The 20,979-nt window shown below is 40.7% G+C and overlaps 1 protein-coding gene across 2 annotated transcripts; it reads left to right on the forward strand.

The window, feature by feature from the left end:
• Positions 1–3,484: 3,484 nt before the first annotated feature.
• On the forward strand, positions 3,485–19,026 carry LOC106583402 (low affinity immunoglobulin gamma Fc region receptor III-A). Of its 2 annotated transcripts, none has more exons than XM_082965430.1 (7): positions 3,485–3,618; positions 9,523–9,567; positions 11,281–11,556; positions 12,218–12,460; positions 17,346–17,480; positions 17,938–17,970; positions 18,390–19,026. In XM_082965430.1, exons 1-7 carry the CDS (start codon positions 3,594–3,596, stop codon positions 18,410–18,412), a joined length of 780 nt encoding a protein of 259 aa, XP_082821556.1. In that variant the 5' UTR covers positions 3,485–3,593; the 3' UTR covers positions 18,413–19,026. The 2 variants fall into 2 exon arrangements, with proteins under 2 accessions (XP_082821556.1, XP_082821557.1); XM_082965431.1 differs by having other exon boundaries at positions 17,367–17,480.
• Positions 19,027–20,979: the final 1,953 nt, after the last annotated feature.

The following is a 20,979-nucleotide window of genomic DNA, read 5'->3' on the forward strand; positions in this document are numbered from 1 at the left end:
GCGCCCGGCGCGTTTCGTGACAAAGAAATTCAAAATATTCCATTACCGTACTTCGAAGCATGTCAAACGCTGTTTAAAATAGCGATAATATTCCGACCGGGAGTCGTTGTTTTCGTTCAAAGACTGAAATGTAAACATGGAGTCGTCTCGTGCATGCGCGGCCAGTCTCATTGTTCTCAGATCGACCACTTACCAAATGCGCTACTGTTTTTCAGCCATGGCCTGCAAAGTCATCATTCAACGTTCTGGCGCCTTCTGAGAGCCTATGGGAGCATTAGAAAATGTCACGTTACAGCAGAGATCCTCAGTTTTGGATAGTGATGGCAAAGAATGCCAAGAAATGGTCAGACAGGGTACTTCCTGTACAGAATCTTCTCAGGTTTTGGCCTGCCATTTGAGTTCTGTTATACTCACAGACACCATTCAAACAGTTTTAGAAACTTTGGAGTGTTTTCTATCCAAAGCTAATAATTATATGCATATTCTAGTTTCTGGGCAGGAGTAATAACCAGATTAAATCGGGTACGTTTTTTATCCGGCCGTGAAAATACTGCCCCCTATCCTCGACAGGTTAATTTATGGATCAAGCCCCAGCAGTCATTCTGATCTCGTTCCCAATGATCAGTGATTTACTTTATTATGTTGCTGTCCAGCTGTTCTGAATTTGCGATGCACCGGACCGTCCACGTTTTTCTGTGCAACGATTTAGGGAGGAGGTGAGGGCCCTGGGAGTGTGGTGCCATGAAAATAACCTCTCACTCAACGTAAACAAAACAAAGGAGCTGATCGTGTACTTCAGGAAACAGCAGAGGGAGCACCCCCCTATCCATATCGACGGGACCACATTAGAGAAGGTGGAAAGCTTCAATTTGTACACACCACTGAAAATGGTCCATCAACACAGATTGTGTGGTGAAGAAGGGGCATCAGTGCTTCTTCAACCTCAGGACGCTGGAGAAATTTGGCTTGGCACCTAAAACCCTCACAAACTTTGAGATGTCTCGCCATCCTAAACCCAGGAGTAAAGTGAGTTGGTTATGATAAAATAAAGATCTTTTCTTCCTTACCTGAAAACACCAATCACCTCCAACATGACATCATGACACCTCCAGTGATTCATCAAAAACCTTATTGGTCGCCATAGGCAAGGAGAGCGGCAATAAAATAGTAAATTAAGAAGTGAGGAAGAAGTTGGAGCTAAAAGTCATTGAAGAATCACCAAAGGTTCCTCTGACCCAGTTTGTGAGAAGACTGCATTCTTTACTCCAGATGACCTGTTCCAATGTGTGTGCTTTGTCCAATTAATTGAGAGCAAAGAGCAAAGTCCTTTATATACATCAGTATGTGCGACTGCCCTTTGGACTTCATGGAGCCACTGCCATGTTTCAAAGGCTGATGGACAGCATTCTGCGCCCACATCAATCCTATGCTGCAGCATATCTGGATGATTTGATAATCCACAGCTACACTTGGGAGGAGCACCTAATCCGATTAACAGCGGTCATTGAGGGTCTTTGGACAAGCAGGACTCACGGCCAACCCAAGGAAATGCACGCTGGGGGTAAGTGAAGCAGACTATCTGGGCTATTCCATAGGGCGAGGGTTGATCAAACCACAAGAGAAGAAGGTCGCTGAGATCCAGAATTGGCCTCGACCAGTGAATAAGAAAAAGGTATGTGCTTTTCTGGGAATAACCGGTTATTACAGACATTTCATCCAGGAATATGCCATCATTTCAGGACCCCTGTGTGACCTGACCTGGAAGGCCCAACCTGTCATGGTACAGTGTCTGTCTGTGTGTGTCTGTGTATGTTTGTGTGTGTTTGTGTTGCTGTGTCTGTGTGTGTTTGTGCGTGCGTGTTTGTTTATCTGTCTGTGTGTGTGTCTGTCTGTGTATATGGCTCAGTGTGTGTGTCTGTTTCCCGTGTTGCTCTGTTGGTAGAGCATGGCCCTTGCAACGCCAGGTTTGTGGGTTTGATTCTCACGGTGGACCATTCCAGGAAAAAGTATGAAAATGTATTCACTCACTACTGCAAGTTGCTCTGGACAAGAGATAAATGACCTAAAAATACATGTGAAATGTGTGACAGAGGGACAGAGGTGTTTAACAATGGGTGATGTTGTTCACATACAGCTATAACCTCAAACAGACACAGATCTACTGCTCTGATGAGTCTATATATATACACAGCTATAACCTCAAACAGACACAGATCTACTGCTCTGATAAGTATCTATGTGTTTGTGGGGGGCAGCCTCTATTTTTACTAATGCTTTCAGTTGTTCGCCTAGTTTCCTGAAACGGGTCACATCTGTGTGTGACAAAGGGACATTGGTGTTTAACTATGGGTGATGTTGTTCACATAAAGCTACTACTATAATGCTCTCAGCTGTAAGCATCATGTTATACTGTTTAAATGTCAGCCACCAGACCAGAGCATCATGTTATACTGTTTAAATGTCAGCCAACTGTGCTGTCCATAACCCTGTATAGACCACCAAACCACTGCCCCACTTTCCTTACTTATTTCTCTAATATTCATGTTGACAAAGAGACTGACTCCAAAGGCCATTGAATTGATGAATCTTTTGAGCTCTATGGACTTTATCCAACATGTTAATTAATGGACCACCCATAACCACAGCCATACTCTGGACCTGGTTATTACCAAGGGGCTTTCTACTGGGCCCACCCATAACCACAGCCATACTCTGGACCTGGTTATTACCAAGGGGTTTTCTACTGGGCCCACCCATAACCACAGCCATACTCTGGACCTGGTTATTACCAAGGGTGTTTCTACTGGGCCCACCCATAACCACAGCCATACTCTGGACCTGGTTATTACCAAGGGGCTTTCTACTGGGCCCACCCATAACCACAGCCATGCTCTGGACCTGGTTATTACCAAGGGGCTTTCTACTGGGCCCACCCATAACCACAGCCATGCTCTGGACCTGGTTATTACCAAGACCTCTCATTAAAGGCTTCAGTCATACAAAAGTTATACTTAAATCCGAACTGGTTGGAGATTATAAGAGTACATGGCCATAAAGGCTAGGTCATTTTTCAAGCTGTTCAAACATTCATAGACATTCAAATAATTTAAACAGTGGTTGTAGAGGGAGCAACCGGTCAGCAACTTAGGAGTAAATGTCAGTTGGCTTTTCATAGCCGAGCAATCAGAGATCAAGACAGCAAGTGTGTGTGCGAGAGGGAGACAGAGAGAGAGAGAGAGAGAGAGAGAGAGAGAGAGTCTGTCTGTCTCTCTCTCTCCCTCTCTCCATCTCTCTCTCTCTCTCTCTCTCTCTCTCTCTGTCCCTCTCTTCTATATATATCTATTTATCTCTCTCTACCTCTCTCTCTGTGTTTCTCTCTCTCTTTCTCTCTCTTTCTCTCCCTCTCTATCTCTCTCTCTTTCTGTGTATCTCTCCTCTCTAGGGCCCCTCATTCTGTCACACACATCTTTCATACCTCTCAGTCCTTCTCAAGAGGAAGTATAGATGGTTAGAGAGGAGAGGTGGGTGGGTGGGGGGATGGACAGGCTACAAGTCACTAGAGTTTAGATACAGTTAGTGATCGACACGTTGAGATGGAACGCACCTGTCTTCTACTCTGTGAGTTGAATATTATCTAAATGGTTTAATGTCTAGATATAATTGTAATATCTGTATGGTTTAATATCTGTAAATCTATATGGTTTAATATCTGTAAACTTTAATATCTGTATGGTTTAATATCTATATAGTTTAAAATGTGTATGGTTTAAAATCTATAATATTTAATATATATATGGTTTAATATCTATATAGTTTAATATCTATATATTTTAAAATGTGTATGGTTTAATATCTATAATATTTAATATATATAGTTTAATATCTATATAGTTTAATATCTATATAGTTTAATTTCTAAATAGTTTAATATCTGTATAGTTTAATATCTGTATGGTTTAATATCAACATAATTTAATATATATATATATATATATATAGTATAATATCTGTATAGTTTAATATCTATGTAGTTTAATATATGTATAGTTTAATATCTGTATATGTTAATATATATATAGATTAATATCTATATAGATTAATATCTATATGGTTTAATATCTATATGGATTAATATCAATATGGTTTAATATCTAAATAGTTTAATATCTAAATAGTTTATCATATGTATAGTTGAATATCTATTTTGTCTATTATCAATAAGTCAGAAGTTTACATACACTTTAGCCAAGTACATATAAACTCAGTTTTTCACTACTCCTGACATTCAATCCTAGTAAAAATTCCCTGTCTTAGGTCAGTTAGGATCACAACTTCATTTTAGGAATGTGAAATGTCAGAATAATCGTAGAGAGAATGATTTTTTCAGGTTTTATTTCTTTCATCACATTTCCAGTGGGTTAGAAGTTTACATACACTCAATTAGTATTTGGTAGCGTTGCCTTTAATTTGTTTAACTTGGGTCAAATGTTTCGGGTAGCCTTCCACAAGCTTCCCACAATAAGTTGGGTGAACTTTGGCCCATTCCTCCTGACAGAGCTGGTGTAACTGAGTCAGGTTTGTAGGCCTTCTTGCTCGCACACATTTTTTAATTCTACCCAGACATTTTCTATAGGATTGAGGTCAGGGCTTTGTGATGGCCACCCCAATACCTTAACTTTGTTGTCCTTAAGCCATTTTGCCACAACTTTGGAAGAATGCTTGGGGTCATTGTCCATTTGGAAGACCCATTTGCTACCAAGCTTTAACTTCCTTACTGGTGTCTTGAGATGTTGCTTCAATATATCCACATCATTTTTCATTCCTCATGATGCCATCTATTTTGTGAAGTGCACACTGGTGCAGCAAAGCACCCCCACAACATGATGCTGCCAACCTCGTGCTTCACGGTTGGGATGGTGTTATTCGGCTTGCAAGCCTCCCCCTTTTTCCTCCAAACATAACGATGGTCATTATGGCCAAACAGTCTGTATATTCTTTTAAATAAATATGATTTGATGAAATATTTAATTTGGCCTGTACTACTACTACTACACCTGTGCATTTAATAACACATTCAGAAATGGCAAAAAATACAGTAAATGTTTTTTTCATTTAAGGTTTAAGGAATAAGGTTTAGGATAGTGTCTCGTATCTACGAGATATAAGAAAGATAAGGAAATATATTTGTATATTCACTTCATTTGTATGGGTTACCTTCAGATGAAGGTTTAATATCTATATATATCTCCATACTTCCATTCATTTGTATGGGTTACCATGGGTTACCTTCAGACGTCATTCCGTCAGTAGAAGATGCCTGGTTATTCTTTAAAAGTGCTTTCCTCACAATCGTAAATAAGCATGCCCCACTGAAAAAGTGTAGAACCAGGAACAGATATAGCCCGTGGTTCAATCCAGACTTGACTGCACTTGAACAGCACAAAAACATCCTGTGGCATACTGCATTAGAATCGAATAGGCCCTGTGATATGTGATATTCCTTTTCAGGGAAGTTAGGAACCAATTTACACAGGCAGATAGGAAAGCAAAGGCTAGCTTTTTCAAACAGAAATGTGCATCCTGCAGCACAAAGTCCAAAAAGTTCTGGGACACTGTAAAGTCCATGGAGAATAAGAGCACCTCTTCCCAGCTGTCCACTGCACTGAGGCTAGGAAACACTGTCACCACTGATAAATCCATGATAATTGAGAACTTCAATAAGCATTTTTTAACGGCTTGCCATATTTTCCACCTGGCCACCCCTACCCTGGTCAACAGCCGTACACCCCCCACAGCAACTTGCCCAAGCCTCCTCCCTATTCTCCTTTACCCAGATCCAGATAGCTGATGTTCTGAAAGAGCTGCAAAATCTGGACCCCTACAAATCAGCAGGACTAGACAATCTGGACCCTCTCTTTCTAAAATTATCAGCCGAAATTGTTGCAACCCCTATTACTAGCCTGTTCAACCTCTCTTTCGTAACGTCTGAGATTCCCAAAGATTGGAAAGCTGCCGCGGTCATCCCCCTCTTCAAAGGGGGAGACACTCTAAACACAAACTGCTACAGACCTATATCTATCCTACCCTGCCTTTCTAAGGTATTCGAAAGCTAAGTTAACAAACAGATCACCGACCATTTCAAATCCCACCGTACCTTCTCTGCTATGTAATCTGGTTTCCGAGCTGGTCATGGGCGCACCTCAGCCACGCTCAAGGTCCTAAACGATATCATAACCTCCATCGATAAGAGACAATACTGTGCAGCTGTACTCATCGACATGGCCAAGACTTTCGACTCTGTCAATTACCACATTCTTATCAGCAGACTCAACAGCCTTGGTTTCTCAAATGACTGCCTCGCCTGGTTCACCAACTACTTCTCAGACAGAGTTCAGTGTGTCAAATCGGAGGGCCTGTTGTCCGAACCTCTGGCAGTCTCTATGGGGTGCCACAGGGTCAAATTCTCGGGCTGACTCTTTTCTCTGTGTACATCAATGATGTTGCTCTTGCTGCTGGTGATTCTCTGATCCACCTCTACGGAGACGATACCATTCTGTATACTTCTGGCCCTTCTTTGGACACTGTGTTAACTAACCTCCAGATGAGCTTCAATGCCATACAACTCTCCTTCCGTGGCCTCCAACTGCTCATAATGCAAGTAAAACTAAATGCATGCTCTTCAACAAATCGCTACCAGCACCTGCCCGCCCGCCCAGCATCACTACTCTGGACGGTTCTGACTTAGAATATGTGGACATCTACAAATACCTAGGTGTCAGGTTAGACTGTAAACTCTCCTTCCAAACTCACATTAAACATCTCCAATGCAAAATTGAAATCTAGAATCGGCTTCCTATTTCGCAACAAAGCATTCTTCACTCATGCTGCCAAACATACCCTCGTAAAACTGACTATCCTACCGATCCTTGACTTCAGCGATGTCATTTACAAAATAGCCTCCAACACTCTACTCAACAAATTGAATGTAGTCTATCACAGTGCCATCTGTTTTGTCACCAAAGCCGCATATACTACCCACCACTGTGACCTATATGCTCTCATTGGCTGGCCCTCGCTTCATATTCGTCGCCAAACCCACTGACTCCATCTATAAGTCTTTGCTAGGTAAAGCCCTGCCTTATCTCAGCTCACTGGTCACCAGAGCAGCACCCACCCGTAGCACGTGCTCCATCAGGTATATTTCACTGGTCACCCCCAAAACCAATTCCTCCTTTGGGCGCCTTTCCTTCCAGTTCTCTGCTGCCAATGACTGGAACGAATTGCAAAAATCACTGAAGCTGGAGACTCATATCTCCCTCACTAGCTTTAAGCACCAGCTGTCAGAGCAGCTCACAGATCACTGCACCCCATACTGTTATTTTTTATTTTTGCACCCCAGTATCTCTACTTGCACATTCATCTTCTGCACATCTATCACTTCAGTCTCTATCACTCCAGTGTTTAATTGCTAAATTGTAATTATCTCACCACTATGGCCTATTTATTGCCTAACCTACCTTATCCTGTTATGGATAGGGGGCAGTATTTTCACGGCCGGATAAAAAAACTTACCTGATTTAATCTGATTATTACTCCTGCCCAGAAACTAGAATATGCATATAATTATTAGCTTTGGATAGAAAACACTCCAAAGTTTCTAAAACTGTTTGAATGGTGTCTGTGAGTATAACAGAACTCATTTGGCAGGCCAAAACCTGAGTAGATTCCTTACAGGAAGTGCCGTCTCTGACCATTTCTTGGGCTTCTACACTCTCTTTATTTAAAACTGAGGCTCTTTGCTGTAACGTGACACGTCCTACGGCTCCCATAGGCTCTCAGAAGGCGGCAAAAAGCTGAATGATGTCTTTGCAGGCCCTGGCTGAAAAACACAAACAGTAGAGCATTTAGATAGTGGTCGATCAGAGAACAGAGACTGGAGGCGCGTGCACGAGGCGACACCATGTTTTTATTCTATCGTCTTTGAATGAAAACAACGACTCCCGGTCGGAATATTATCGCTTTTTTACGAGAAAAATAGCATAAAAATTGATTTTAAACAGCGGTTGACATGCTTTGAAGTACTTTAATGGAATATTTAGAATTTTTTTGTCACGAAACGCGTCGGGCGCGTAACCCTTCGTCACCCTTTGGATAGTGTCTTGAACGCACGAACAAAACGCCGCTATTTGGATATAACTACGGATTATTTTGAACCAAACCAACATTTGTTATTGAAGTAGGAGACCTGGGAGTGCCTTCTGACGAAGAACAGCAAAGGTAATCCAATTTTTCTTATAGTAAATCTGAGTTTGGTGAGGGTCAAACTTGGTGGGTGTCAAAATAGCTAGCCTGTGATGGCGAGCTATCTACTCAGAATATTGCAAAATGTGCTTTCACCAAAAAGCTATTTTAAAATTGGACACCTCGATTGCATAAAGGAGGTCTGTATCTATAATTCTTAAAATAATTGTTATGTTTTTTGTGAACATTTATTGTGAGTAATTTAGTAAATTCACCGGAAGTGTTCGGTGGGAATGCTAGTTCTGAACGTCACATGCTAATGTAAAAAGCTGTTTTTTGATATAAATATGAACTTGATTGAACAAAACATGCATGTATTGTATAACATAATGTCCTAGGCGTGTCATCTGATGAAGATCATCAAAGGTTAGTGCTGCATTTAGCTGTGGTTTTGTTTTTTGTGACATTATATGCTAGCTTGAAAAATGGGTGTCTGATTATTTCTGGCTTGGTACTCTGCTGACATAATCTAATGTTTTGCTTTCGCTGTAAAGCCTTTTTGAAATCGGACAGTGTGGTTAGATAAAGGAGAGTCTTGTCTTTAAAATGGTGTGAAATAGTCATATGTTTGAAAAATTGAAGTTTTTGGATTTTTGAGGAATTTGTAATTCGCGCCACGCCTATCATTAGATATTGGAGCAGGTGTTCCGCTAGCGGAACGTCTAGATGTAAGAGGTTATCTTACCTAATTTGCACACACTGTATATATACACTTTTTTATTTTGTGTTATTGACTGTACGTTGACTGTACGTTTGTTTATTCCATGTGTAACTCTGTGTTGTTGTTTGTGTCGCACTGCTTTGCTTTATCTTGGCCAGGTCACACTTGTAAATGAGAACTTGTTCTCAACTAGCTTACCTGGTTAAATAAAGGTGAAATAAGAAAATAAAAAATAAAATGAAGGTTTAATATCTATATATATATATATATATATATATATATCCATACTTCCATTCATTTGTATGGGTTACCTTCAGATGAAGGTTAATATCTATATATACCTCCATACTTCGATTCATTTGTATGGGTTACCATGGGTTACCTTCAGATTAAGGTTTAATATATATCTATATATCTATAACTATCACTATCATGTACCATAGTGATAGTTCTCTCTGTGTGTTTCAGTGTTTACATCATGTACCATAGTGATAGTTCTCTCTGTGTATTTCAGTGTTTACATCATGTACCATAGTGATAGTTCTCTCTGTGTGTTTCAGTGCTGTTGAGTACACTGGTATACTGTAGCCTCGGACAAGGTGGAGGTGAGTACATTTATCAATATTCATCACCTGTTCTATAATAGTAACATTTATCTATATTCATCACCTGTTCTATAATAGTATAATTTATCTATATTCATCACCTGTTCTATAATAGTAACATTTATCTATATTCATCACCTGTTCTATAATAGTAACATTTCTCTATATTCTTCACTTGTTCTATAATAGTAACATTTATCTATATTCATCACCTGTTCTATAATAGTATAATTTATCTATATTCTTCACTTGTTCTATAATAGTAACATTTATCTATATTCATCACCTGTTCTATAATAGTATCATTTCTTCCTGGTCTCTTCATTGGTTCTTCATGTCTCCAGTCCTTATTCTCTTAGTATAGAAGGTTCCATAATGGATCTCCACCTGTTCTAGCTGCTCTCACCTGCAACACATCACAGGGTAGAAAGTGATACTCTGTGATGTGAGATATAGACTCAAATATAATAGCTACATAATGACTATAACTCCATACAGACTCATATAGCTACATAATGACTATAACTCCATACAGACTCATATAGCTACATAATGACTATAACTCCATTCAGACTCATATAGCTACATAATGACTATAACTCCATACAGACTCATATAGCTACATAATGATTATAACTATAACTCCATTCAGACTCATATAGCTACATAATGACTATAACTCCATTCAGACTCATATAGCTACATAATGACTATAACTCCATTCAGACTCATATAGCTACATAATGACTATAACTCCATACAGACTCATATAGCTACATAATGACTATAACTCCATACAGACTCATATAGCTACATAATGACTATAACTCCATAGACTCATATAGCTACATAATGACTGTAACTCCATACAGACTCATATAGCTACATAATGACTATAACTCCATACACTCATATAGCTACATAATGACTATAACTCCAACCCTGTGGGGGGTGTCACTAATCAGGTCTACAGTACAACAATAGGGCAGTGATCAGGTCTACAGTACAACAATAGGGCAGTGATCAGGTCTACAGTACAACAATAGGGCAGTGATCAGGTCTTCAGTACAACAATAGGGCAGTGATCAGGTCTACAGTACTACAATAGGACAGTGATCAGGTCTACAGTACAACAATAGGGCAGTGATCAGGTCTACAGTACAACAATAGGGCAGTGATCAGGTCTACAGTACTACAATAGGGCAGTGATCAGGTCTACAGTACAACAATAGGGCAGTGATCAGGTCTACAGTACAACAATAGGGCAGTGATCAGGTCTACAGTACTACAATAGGGCAGTGATCAGGTCAATAGTAATTAATAAGTAACTAATTAAATAGAGGTTAAATATATATATTTTTTAATAAAGTCAGACACCAACTGGCTCTCTCCCTCCCTTCTGTCTGGAGACCAGGACATAATCTGGAGAAAGATCTACTGTCTCTATTATATTATGACAGACCAGCTAGATCTACTGTCTCTTTTATATTATGACAGACCAGCTAGGTCTACTGTCTCTATTATATTATGACAGACCAGCTAGGTCTACTGTCTCTATTATATTATGACAGACCAGCTAGATCTACTGTCTCTATTATATTATGACAGACCAGCTAGATCTACTGTCTCTATTATATTATGGCAGACCAGGACATAATCATAAATTCTTTCTTTTTCTCTCTCTCTCTCTCTCTCTCCCTTTCTCTCTCTTAGATCTCTCTCCTCCAGCCTCTCTGAGCATCAGTAATGACAGATCTCAGTTCTTTACATATGAGTCTGTCTCTCTGAGCTGTGAGGTTCAGGGGAACGCTGATGGATGGAGAGTGGTGAGGAACACAGAAAGAGGAATCCTTTCAGATTGTAATACTGACTGGGGAAAACAACTAGCGTCTTCATGCAATGTGTCACTAATACCATCATACAGTGGAGTGTACTGGTGTGAGTCTGGGTCTGGAGAACACAGCAATGCTGTCAACATCACAGTACCTGGTATGTCCACAAACACCATCTACTAACATTATAGTGTGTAGTGGTTCATCTGGTTTCAGATAGCTGATGTTATGTTTATATATGATGTTTATATATTATATACAGCTGGAGCTGTGATCCTGGAGAGACCTGTTTATATATGATGTTTATATATTATATACAGCTGGAGCTGTGATCCTGGAGAGACCTGTTTATATATGATGTTTATATATTATATACAGCTGGAGCTGTGATCCTGGAGAGACCTGTTTATATATTATATACAGTTGGAGCTGTGATCCTGGAGAGACCTGTTTATATATGATGTTTATATATTATATACAGCTGGTCCTGTGATCCTGGAGAGACCTGTTTATATATGATGTTTATATATTATATACAGCTGGAGCTGTGATCCTGGAGAGACCGGTGTTTATATATTATATACAGCTGGAGCTGTGATCCTGGAGAGACCTGTTTATATATGATGTTTATATATTATATACAGCTGGTGCTATGATCCTGGAGAGACCTGTTTAAATATGATGTTTATATATTATATACAGCTGGAGCTGTGATCCTGGAGAGACCTGTTTATATATGATGTTTATATATTATATACAGCTGGAGCTGTGATCCTGGAGAGACCTGTTTATATATGATGTTTATATATTATATACAGCTGGAGCTGTGATCCTGGAGAGCCCTGCCCTTCCTGTGACTGAGGGAGATTCTGTGACTCTGCGCTGCAGATATCAGGGAACTCCCTCTGACCTCACAGCTGTTTTCTACAAAGATGGATCCCTCATCAGGGCTGAGACTACAGGAGAGATGACCATCCCTGCAGTATCCAAGTCAGATGAAGGACTCTACAAGTGTACCAACTCTGAAGGAGATTCACCAGAGAGCTGGATGACTGTGACAGGTGAGAATATGAGAAACCTTGACATTCAGATTATCTGGTTCTTCTTTACACTGTTAAGTGGTGCGTTATAAACAGGGTGGTTCCAGCCCTGAGTGCTGATTGGCTGGAAGCCCTCAGTCACAGGAAGGGCAGGGCTCTCCAGGTGTCATATCAATTCTTGTTAATCTAACTGCATTGTCCAATTTAGCTATTACAGTGCAATAATACCACGCTATTGTTTGAGGAGAGATCACAATTTTGAACATGAAAAGTTATCCAGGCGTCGTGCGTAGAAACAGCCATAAACCCCCGGAGGTTCCTTACTGGGCGTACTACTACAACGTAATTAGAAAAATAAAACTTTTGTCATACCCGTGGTATATGATATTGGCCCTTATACCACACCTCCTGGGGCCTTAATGCTTCAATATCTACTGACGTGGTAGTTACATGTCTAACACTGTATTGGCTGTAACCATGAAAATATACAGAACATTTACATTATGAACAGAATAACATGAAAATATACTGAATATTTACATAATGAACAGGTGAGCCATCTACTGTGACTGGTCTTATTCGCTCCCCTTTCATATAGAAGCCTGAAACAACTTTCTAAAGACTGGTGACATCTAGTGGAAGCCTTAGGAAGTGCAATCTGACCCCATTTACACTGTATATTGGATAGGCAATCACTTGAAAAACTACAAACCTCAGATTTCCCACTTCCTGGTTGGATTTGTCTCAGGTTTTCACCTGCCATATGAGTTCTGTTATACTCAGACATCATTCAAACAGTTTTAGAAACTTCATTGTTTTCTATCCAAATCTACTAATAATATGCATATCCTAGCTTCTGGGTCTGAGTAGCAGTCAGTTTACTCTGGGCACACTTTTCATCCAGACGTGAAAATACTGCCCCCTATCACAAAGAAGATAACAGGTGGCAACAGTGAGAGACTTATTTCTGGAGAGATGCAGGGCCTGGGTTAACCTCTACATCACCAGAGGAACAGAGGAGGAGTAGGATAAGGGTAGGGCTAAAGGCTATAAGAACTGGTCGTCTAGTGCGTTCGGAGCAGAGAGTAAAAGGAGCAGACTTCTGAGCATGGTAGGAAAGATTCAGAGCATAATGCACAGACAAGGGCATGGTAGGATTTGAGTACAGTGAAGGTAAACCTTGGCATAGAGTGACAATGAGAGAGGCTGCATCTCTGGAAGCGCCAGTTAAGCTAGGTGTGGTCTCCGCATATGTGGGGGGTGGGCCAAGGGAGCTTACCGAGGCATGTAGAGCGGGACTAGGGGCTCCGCAGTTAAACAAAACAATGAGAGCTACCCTAAACAACAGTATACAAGGCATATTGACATTAGAGGTAGGCATATAGCAATCACAGGTGTTGATTGGGAGGGATAAGACAACAACGGGTAAACAGCTAAGACAACAACAACAACGGGTAAATGGAGATGAATGTGCAGAGAGGGTAAGTTAGCTACACACAGGGCCTGAGTTCGAGGCTGGGGCCGACAGATAAACAAAATGAGGTACCGTGTTAATGAACAGTCCTGTAGGCATCAGCTGTGTAGCCGAGTGATCATAAGGTCCAATAAGCAGCAATGGACAAAACAGGGAGCCGCTCGGCAGTCCTCACTACGCTAGGCGAGCAGGAGACACAATGCTCAGAGAGCTAGCAGGCCGGGGCTAGTAGCTGGGTCCTCACCGACATCAACGACGCAGAGGCCGGTTGAGAGCACATCGGCCGAAATACGTCAGCAGACCAGCAGACCAGTTGGTTCAGGCCAATTGGCAAGAGAGGTATTGTAGTTGGTGTACTTCGTTTGCTAGCCGGGGAAATGGGCCTAGCTAAAGCGGCTGGTGTCCGAGCTAAAGGTAAAGACCGCTAGCAGTGGCTAACAATGACTAAATAGCTGGCTAGCTTCTGATGGAGGTTCTGTTTATAAGGTTAAAAAAAAATTGCAGAACCGTGCCACGTTGGGTGAGGCGGGTTGCAGGGAGGTATATTTCATTTGAAAATGGAAAAAGAGATTGAAATGTATACAGAAAATACTAAGTGTTTACACGGGATAATAACAGGACAAAAACAAACACGTCTTGTTGCTACACCATCTTGGATCATCGATTATGAAGTGCTTTGAGAGACTAGTCAAGGATCATATCACCTCCACCTTACTGGTCACCCGAGACCTTCAATTTGCTTACCGCCCCAATAGTTTAACTTAGTTTAGTTTAATTTAGTTTAACAGACGACGCAATCGCCATCACACTGCACACTTCCCTATCCCATCTGGACAAGAGGAATACCTTCGTAAGAATGCTGTTCATTGACTACAGCTCAGCATTCAACACCATAGTACCCTCCAAACTCATCATTAAGCTTGAGACCCTGGGTCTTGACCCTGCCCTGTGCAACTGGGTCCTGGACTTTCTGACGGGGCGCCCACAGTTGGTGAAGGTAGGAAATCTCCACTCATGCTGATCCTCAACACTGATGCCCCACAAGGGTGCATTCTCAGCCCCCTCCTGTACTCCCTGTTCACCCATGACTGCGTGGCACGCCTCCAACTCAATCATCAAGTTTGCAGACAACACTACAGTGGTAGGCTTGATTACCAACAACAACGAGACGGCCTACAGGGAGGAGGTGAGGGCCCTCGGAGTGTGGTGTCAGGAAAATAACCTCACACTCAACATCAACAAAACAAAGGAGATGATCGTGGACTTCAGGAAACAGCAAAGGGAGCACCCCCCTATCCACATTGATGGGACAGCAGTGGAAAAGGTGGAAAGATTTAAGTTCCGCAACAGCGCCTCTTCAACCTCAGGAGACAACCGCAAGGCTCTCCAGAGGGTGGTGCGGTCTGCACAACGCATCACCAGGGGCAAACTACCTGCCCTCCAGGACACCTACAACACCCGATGTCACAGGAAGGCAAAAAGATCATCAAGGACAATGACCACCTGAGCCACTGCCTGTTCACCCCGCGTCCATCCAGAATGCAATGTCAGTACAGGTGCATCAAAGCTGGAACAGAGAGATTAAAAAACAGCTTCTATCTCAAGGCGATCAGATTGTTTAACAGCCATCACTAGCCCAGAGAGACGGCTGCCTACCTACAGACTTGATATCATTGGCCACTTTAATTAATGGAACACCTGTCACTTTAATAATGTTTACATATCCAACATTACTCATCTCATGTGTACTTACTGTATCCTTCACTATCTATTCTTTACTATCTATTGCATCTTAGCCGCTCTGTCACAGCTCATCCATATTGTTTCATATTTATATATTCTCATCCCATTCCTTTACTAGATTGTGTGTATTAGGTTTTGTTGTGGGATTGTGAGATATTACCTGTTAGATACTGCTGCACTGTCTCGTCTAGAAGCATAAACATTTCACTACACCCGCAATAACATCTGCTAACCACGTGTTCAGTATGTGACCAATAAAATTTGATTTGATTTGATATGAGAAACCTTGACATTCAGATTATTTGGTCCTTCTTTACTCTGTTAATTGGTGCTAAAACCTGCATTACAAACTGGGTGGTTCCAGCCCTGAATGCTAATTGTCTGACAGCTGTGGTATATCAAACCATATTCCACGGGTATGACAAAACATGTCACGGCTGTCGTAGGAGAGAGAGGACCAAGGCGCAGTGGGTTGCATGCTCATCATTATAATTTATTAAATAAACGTGAACACGGAAAACAAAGAACGACAGACCGACAGTTTCACAGACTACAAAAATAACAGCAGTGCGAAATACAACTTCCCACAAAATACAAACAAAACCTATAACTATATATAGGACTCTCAATCAAAGGCAACTACAAACACCTGCCTCCAATTGAGAGTCCAACACCCAATTACCTAACATAGAACTACTAAACTAGAGATAACATAGAAATACAGAAAAACATAGAACATAACCCAAAACCCGGAAATAATAAAACAAACACCCTTCTACTCATACCACCACCCCGAACCAACCAAAACAAATATACCTCTGCCACGTCCTGACCAAATATAATACATATAATACCTAAATACTGGTCAGGACGTGACAAAACATGTATTTTTTCTGCTCTAATTACGTTGGTAACCAGTTTATAATAGCAATAAGGCACCTCGGGGGTGTTGTGGTATATGACCAATATACAACGGCTAAGGGCTGTTTCAGGTTGTATACTCCACGTTGTGACGTGCTTAATTAAACAGCCCTTTCTGGTGTCTAGGTCACCAGGCGTTATGACGCACACCTGTCACCATGGTTACGCGCATTATGACACTCACCTGGACTCCATCACCTCCTTGATTATCTTCCCTTTATGTCCCTCCCTTTGGTTCCTTTCCCAGATGTCATTGTTTCTTGTTTTGTATTATTGGTATTTGGCCATATAACACACCTCCTGATGCTTCAATATGTACTGACGTGGTAGTAACATGTCTTACACTGTATTTGCTGATACCATGAAAATGTACAGAACATTTACATAATGAACAGAATAACATGAAAATGTACAGAACATTTACATAATGAACAGAATAACATGAAAATATACTGAACATTTACATTATGAACAGAATAACATGAAAATATACTGAACATTTACATTATGAACAGAATAACATGAAAATATACTGAACATTTACATTATGAACAGAATAACATGAAAATATACTGAACATTTACATTATGAACAGAATAACATGAAAATATACTGAACATTTACATTATGAACAGAATAACTAACTATGAAAATATACTGAATATTTACATTATGAACAGAATTCTAAATGAGTGTGTATTTTCTTGCCACATACATCCATGTTTCTCTCCAGTGTTTTATATTTTCTTTCTCCCACTGCTGTTCCAGCTCCCATTCCATCTCCACCAGTCCCAGTGTTGTCCATGTCTCTACCCAGGCTGCTGTGTAGTCTACTGGTGGGGTCTCCCTACCTGCTGGTGACCATCATACTGCTGGTGAAATACTGCAGGAGCAGGGCTCAAGGTGAGAACCTGAGTTTATACAGGATCACCTCATTCCAACCTCATTCCAACAGAATACCTGTTGTAAATCTGAAATATATCACAAGGACTGACAATACTGCAGTAGCTCTGACTGATTCATGTTGTAAAGTGTTGATAACTGTATCTCTGATTGAACCATGTTGTAAAGTGTTGATAACTGTATCTCTGATTGAACCATGTTGTAAAGTGTTAATAACTAGCTCTGATTGAACCATGTTTAAAGTGTTGATAACTGTATCTCTGATTGAACCATGTTTAAAGTGTTGATAACTGTATCTTTGATTGAACCATGTTGTAAAGTGTTGATAACTGTATCTCTGATTGAACCATGTTGTAAAGTGTTGATAACTGTATCTCTGATTGAACCATGTTGTAAAGTGTTGATAACTGTAGCTCTGATTGAACCATGTTTAAAGTGTTGATAACTGTCTGTTTAGGGGGAACCAGGAAGACCCACCAAGACCAATTAGGTGAGTTTCTACCTTACAACACAACAGCTGCAAGGGCACAATATGGTATTCTGAACACAGTGTGTACTATATTATGGTACCTCTTAGTAGTAGTAGAAAGTAGGATGGATTAGAGTCAACTACCACAATATGTCACTGATATTAATTAATGCATTTAGGAGTAAATAGCCTGCATATTGGTGCGAAGTAAATATCATATCCCAGGTATTGATGAGAAGTAAATAGCCCTGGAATTGAAAAGGATTAAATATCTCAGGTATTGATAAGGAGTAGATAGCCCACAAACTGACAAGAAGTAAATCGCCCTGGTATTGATAATGAGTAAATAGCCAGGTATTGATGTCGGAGATGTCTAAGTGGTTCTGTATTGGATAAGTAAATACATGGCCACACTGATGAACTACTTCTGTGTTGAACAGGTGATCATGTTGAAGAAGAGTGAGGCTGAGATCACCTGATCACCATAACAACCATCAGAATGGAACTCATGGAATTCTAATATAGAACTGTGAGTCACAATGCTGTATGTTGTTACATTGTAGCTCCACCTGCTGGAACAATAGTGGCATTTGATCAAATGTGATCTATTAACTGATACATGTATTATTCTGATTGGAATGTGTTTTAATATAATGTGTGTTGTATTATTCATTCAGCAGCTGTCCTTTAACATCAGTCATATACTGGTCATATACTGTATAGCATTATGGTTGATATATTGTAAATGCCTTCACTTTTCATGTCTATACAGATCAACTGATAGGTGTTGAGGTTCAGGCATTATTGTTACAGGTTCAGTATAATGTTACATGTTACAGAGATAGAAAACATACAGGAGAGGAGAATTCAATTATTACAATTATTTACTTTATTTTCCAATTTAGGTCTCTATAGAAATTCATCATTATTTGATTTGATTTAAACATTAAACTCTTGTAGGCCCTTTGTTATATTGTGGTTGTTTTGTGCAAAACCATTATTTTTCAATTAATCATCTTGGTAAGATATTGCTTTTGTCTTTGTAGCATATAGAATTAAATTAATGATTTTCCTCAATCATGTAGCCTGTTTTTAATCTGTTCTGAATGACATCACAACCACTCAGTTTTTAATTTCATTCACTTCCCTTTATGTATCTTCTAAATACTCCATTCCAGGTTTCCCCTACAGCCCCCAGGGCCTTGAGTATCTTCTAAATGATCCATTCCAGGTTTCCCCTACAGCCCCCAGGGCCTTGAGTATCTTCTAAATACTCCATTCCAGGTTTTCCCTACAGCCCCCAGGGCCTTGAGTATCTTCTAAATGCTCCATTCCAGGTTTCCCCTACAGCCCCCAGGGCCTTGAGTATCTTCTAAATACTCCATTCCAGGTTTTCCCTACAGCCCCCAGGGCCTTGAGTATCTTCTAAATGCTCCATTCCAGGTTTCCCCTACAGCCCCCAGGGCCTTGAGTATCTTCTAAATGCTCCATTCCAGGTTTTCCCTACAGCCCCCAGGGCCTTGAGTATCTTCTAAATGATCCATTCCAGGTTTCCCCTACAGCCCCCAGGGCCTTGAGTATCTTCTAAATACTCCATTCCAGGTTTCCCCTACAGCCCCCAGGGCCTTGAGTATCTTCTAAATGCTCCATTCCAGGTTTCCCCTACAGCCCCCAGGGCCTTGAGTATCTTCTAAATACTCCATTCCAGGTTCCCCCTACAGCCCCCAGGGCCTTGAGTCATTTCTGCCATACTGATCAACAACTGACAGTGAAAGTCACATTTATTTTATATGATCAATGTTCTTCGCACATCCCTAGTTGTTGTAAATTGAAATATTTACTACAGCCTACTTGTTGTCCAGTGGCGATTTTAGCTGTAAATCTTGGTGGGTCAAGGACATTTTTTTTCGATTCATGCCAACAAAGCCACTACACTACACAACACAAAACTAAACAATACATTAATTGCACTATAACGGTGACAAACGTTTCACATAAACTATTTAGGGCCTACATGAAGCTGTCCCAACAGCAGAGACTTCTTTTCAGCACCACGGAGTGACTCCTTACCACCACTACCCATGAGCCTCAGTGGAGCCTTGTCTGGCAGCGAAACAGTTCATTCAGCCTCATTAACTGCCTTTAAAAAAACATAGCTGATATGGCTGACTTGTTTAAACAAATGTGGTTTCTGCTGACAATTGAGATGTACAACTATGGCATAAGGGAACGATGAGTGGATAAGAGGCAGTCGTAATTTTGATTAAGACAATGAGTGAGCTGAGACGGACGTAATGCAATATAACTATTTGTTCAGCACTTTTGAAATGTACAGCGACAGAATTCATAACATGGGCCGTTCTTACAGTATTCTACCTGTACACCAAGTCAGAACCTTGGGATATAAAAAGGGGGCATATAAGCAGACAATAAAAGCTTATTATAAACATTTTTGGGGGTGGCACGGCGGTCCTTCTTGTGGGCAAATTTTCTCATGAAACTTTGTCATCAAAGTCTGTCGTTCTCTGTATTTATGGTGCTTTCAAGACAACTGGGAACTCTGGAAAAAAAACAAGGTCGAATCATGACGTCAGTTATCTTCAGGTCGGAGCTCTAGAAAGAGGCCATAGTTGAATTTTCTAGCTCTCCCTGTAGATTTTGCGGCGACGTTGTGTCCCCATGAGTGACAGAACACTGAGCCAATCACGGCGCAACTACAGAACATTACCAACCCCTACGCTCTGTATTTTCCGCTGGCTGCCCCTCCACCACAGAAAGCACTGAGCTATGCGGAAACACCTGCATTTTGGAGCTGCCTTAAGAAAGAACAAAAGAGACCATGTTTGTATGCGGTTTTATTGATCGACCTTCATGTCTTAAAGTAATGATGGACTGTTGTTTCTTTTTGCTTATTTGAGCTGTTCTTGCCATAATATGGACTTGGTATTTTACCAAATAGGGCTATCTTCTGTATACCACCCCTACCTTGTCACAACACAACAATCAACACTGTTTCCATAAACACTGAGC

This window comes from Salmo salar, chromosome 18 (assembly GCF_965601325.2).
Source record: "Salmo salar chromosome 18, fSalSal1, whole genome shotgun sequence".
In the NCBI taxonomy this organism is placed as follows: domain Eukaryota; kingdom Metazoa; phylum Chordata; class Actinopteri; order Salmoniformes; family Salmonidae; genus Salmo; species Salmo salar.

Excerpts from the sequence above, each read along its gene's own strand:
- LOC106583402 (XM_082965430.1), top strand. The coding sequence starts at position 3,594 with ATGGAACGCACCTGTCTTCTACTCT. Across the intron at positions 11,557-12,217 it reads TGTCAACATCACAGTACCTG|CTGGAGCTGTGATCCTGGAG; the intron begins GTATGTCCACAA and ends TATTATATACAG. Across the intron at positions 17,971-18,389 it reads GACCCACCAAGACCAATTAG|GTGATCATGTTGAAGAAGAG; the intron begins GTGAGTTTCTAC and ends TGTGTTGAACAG.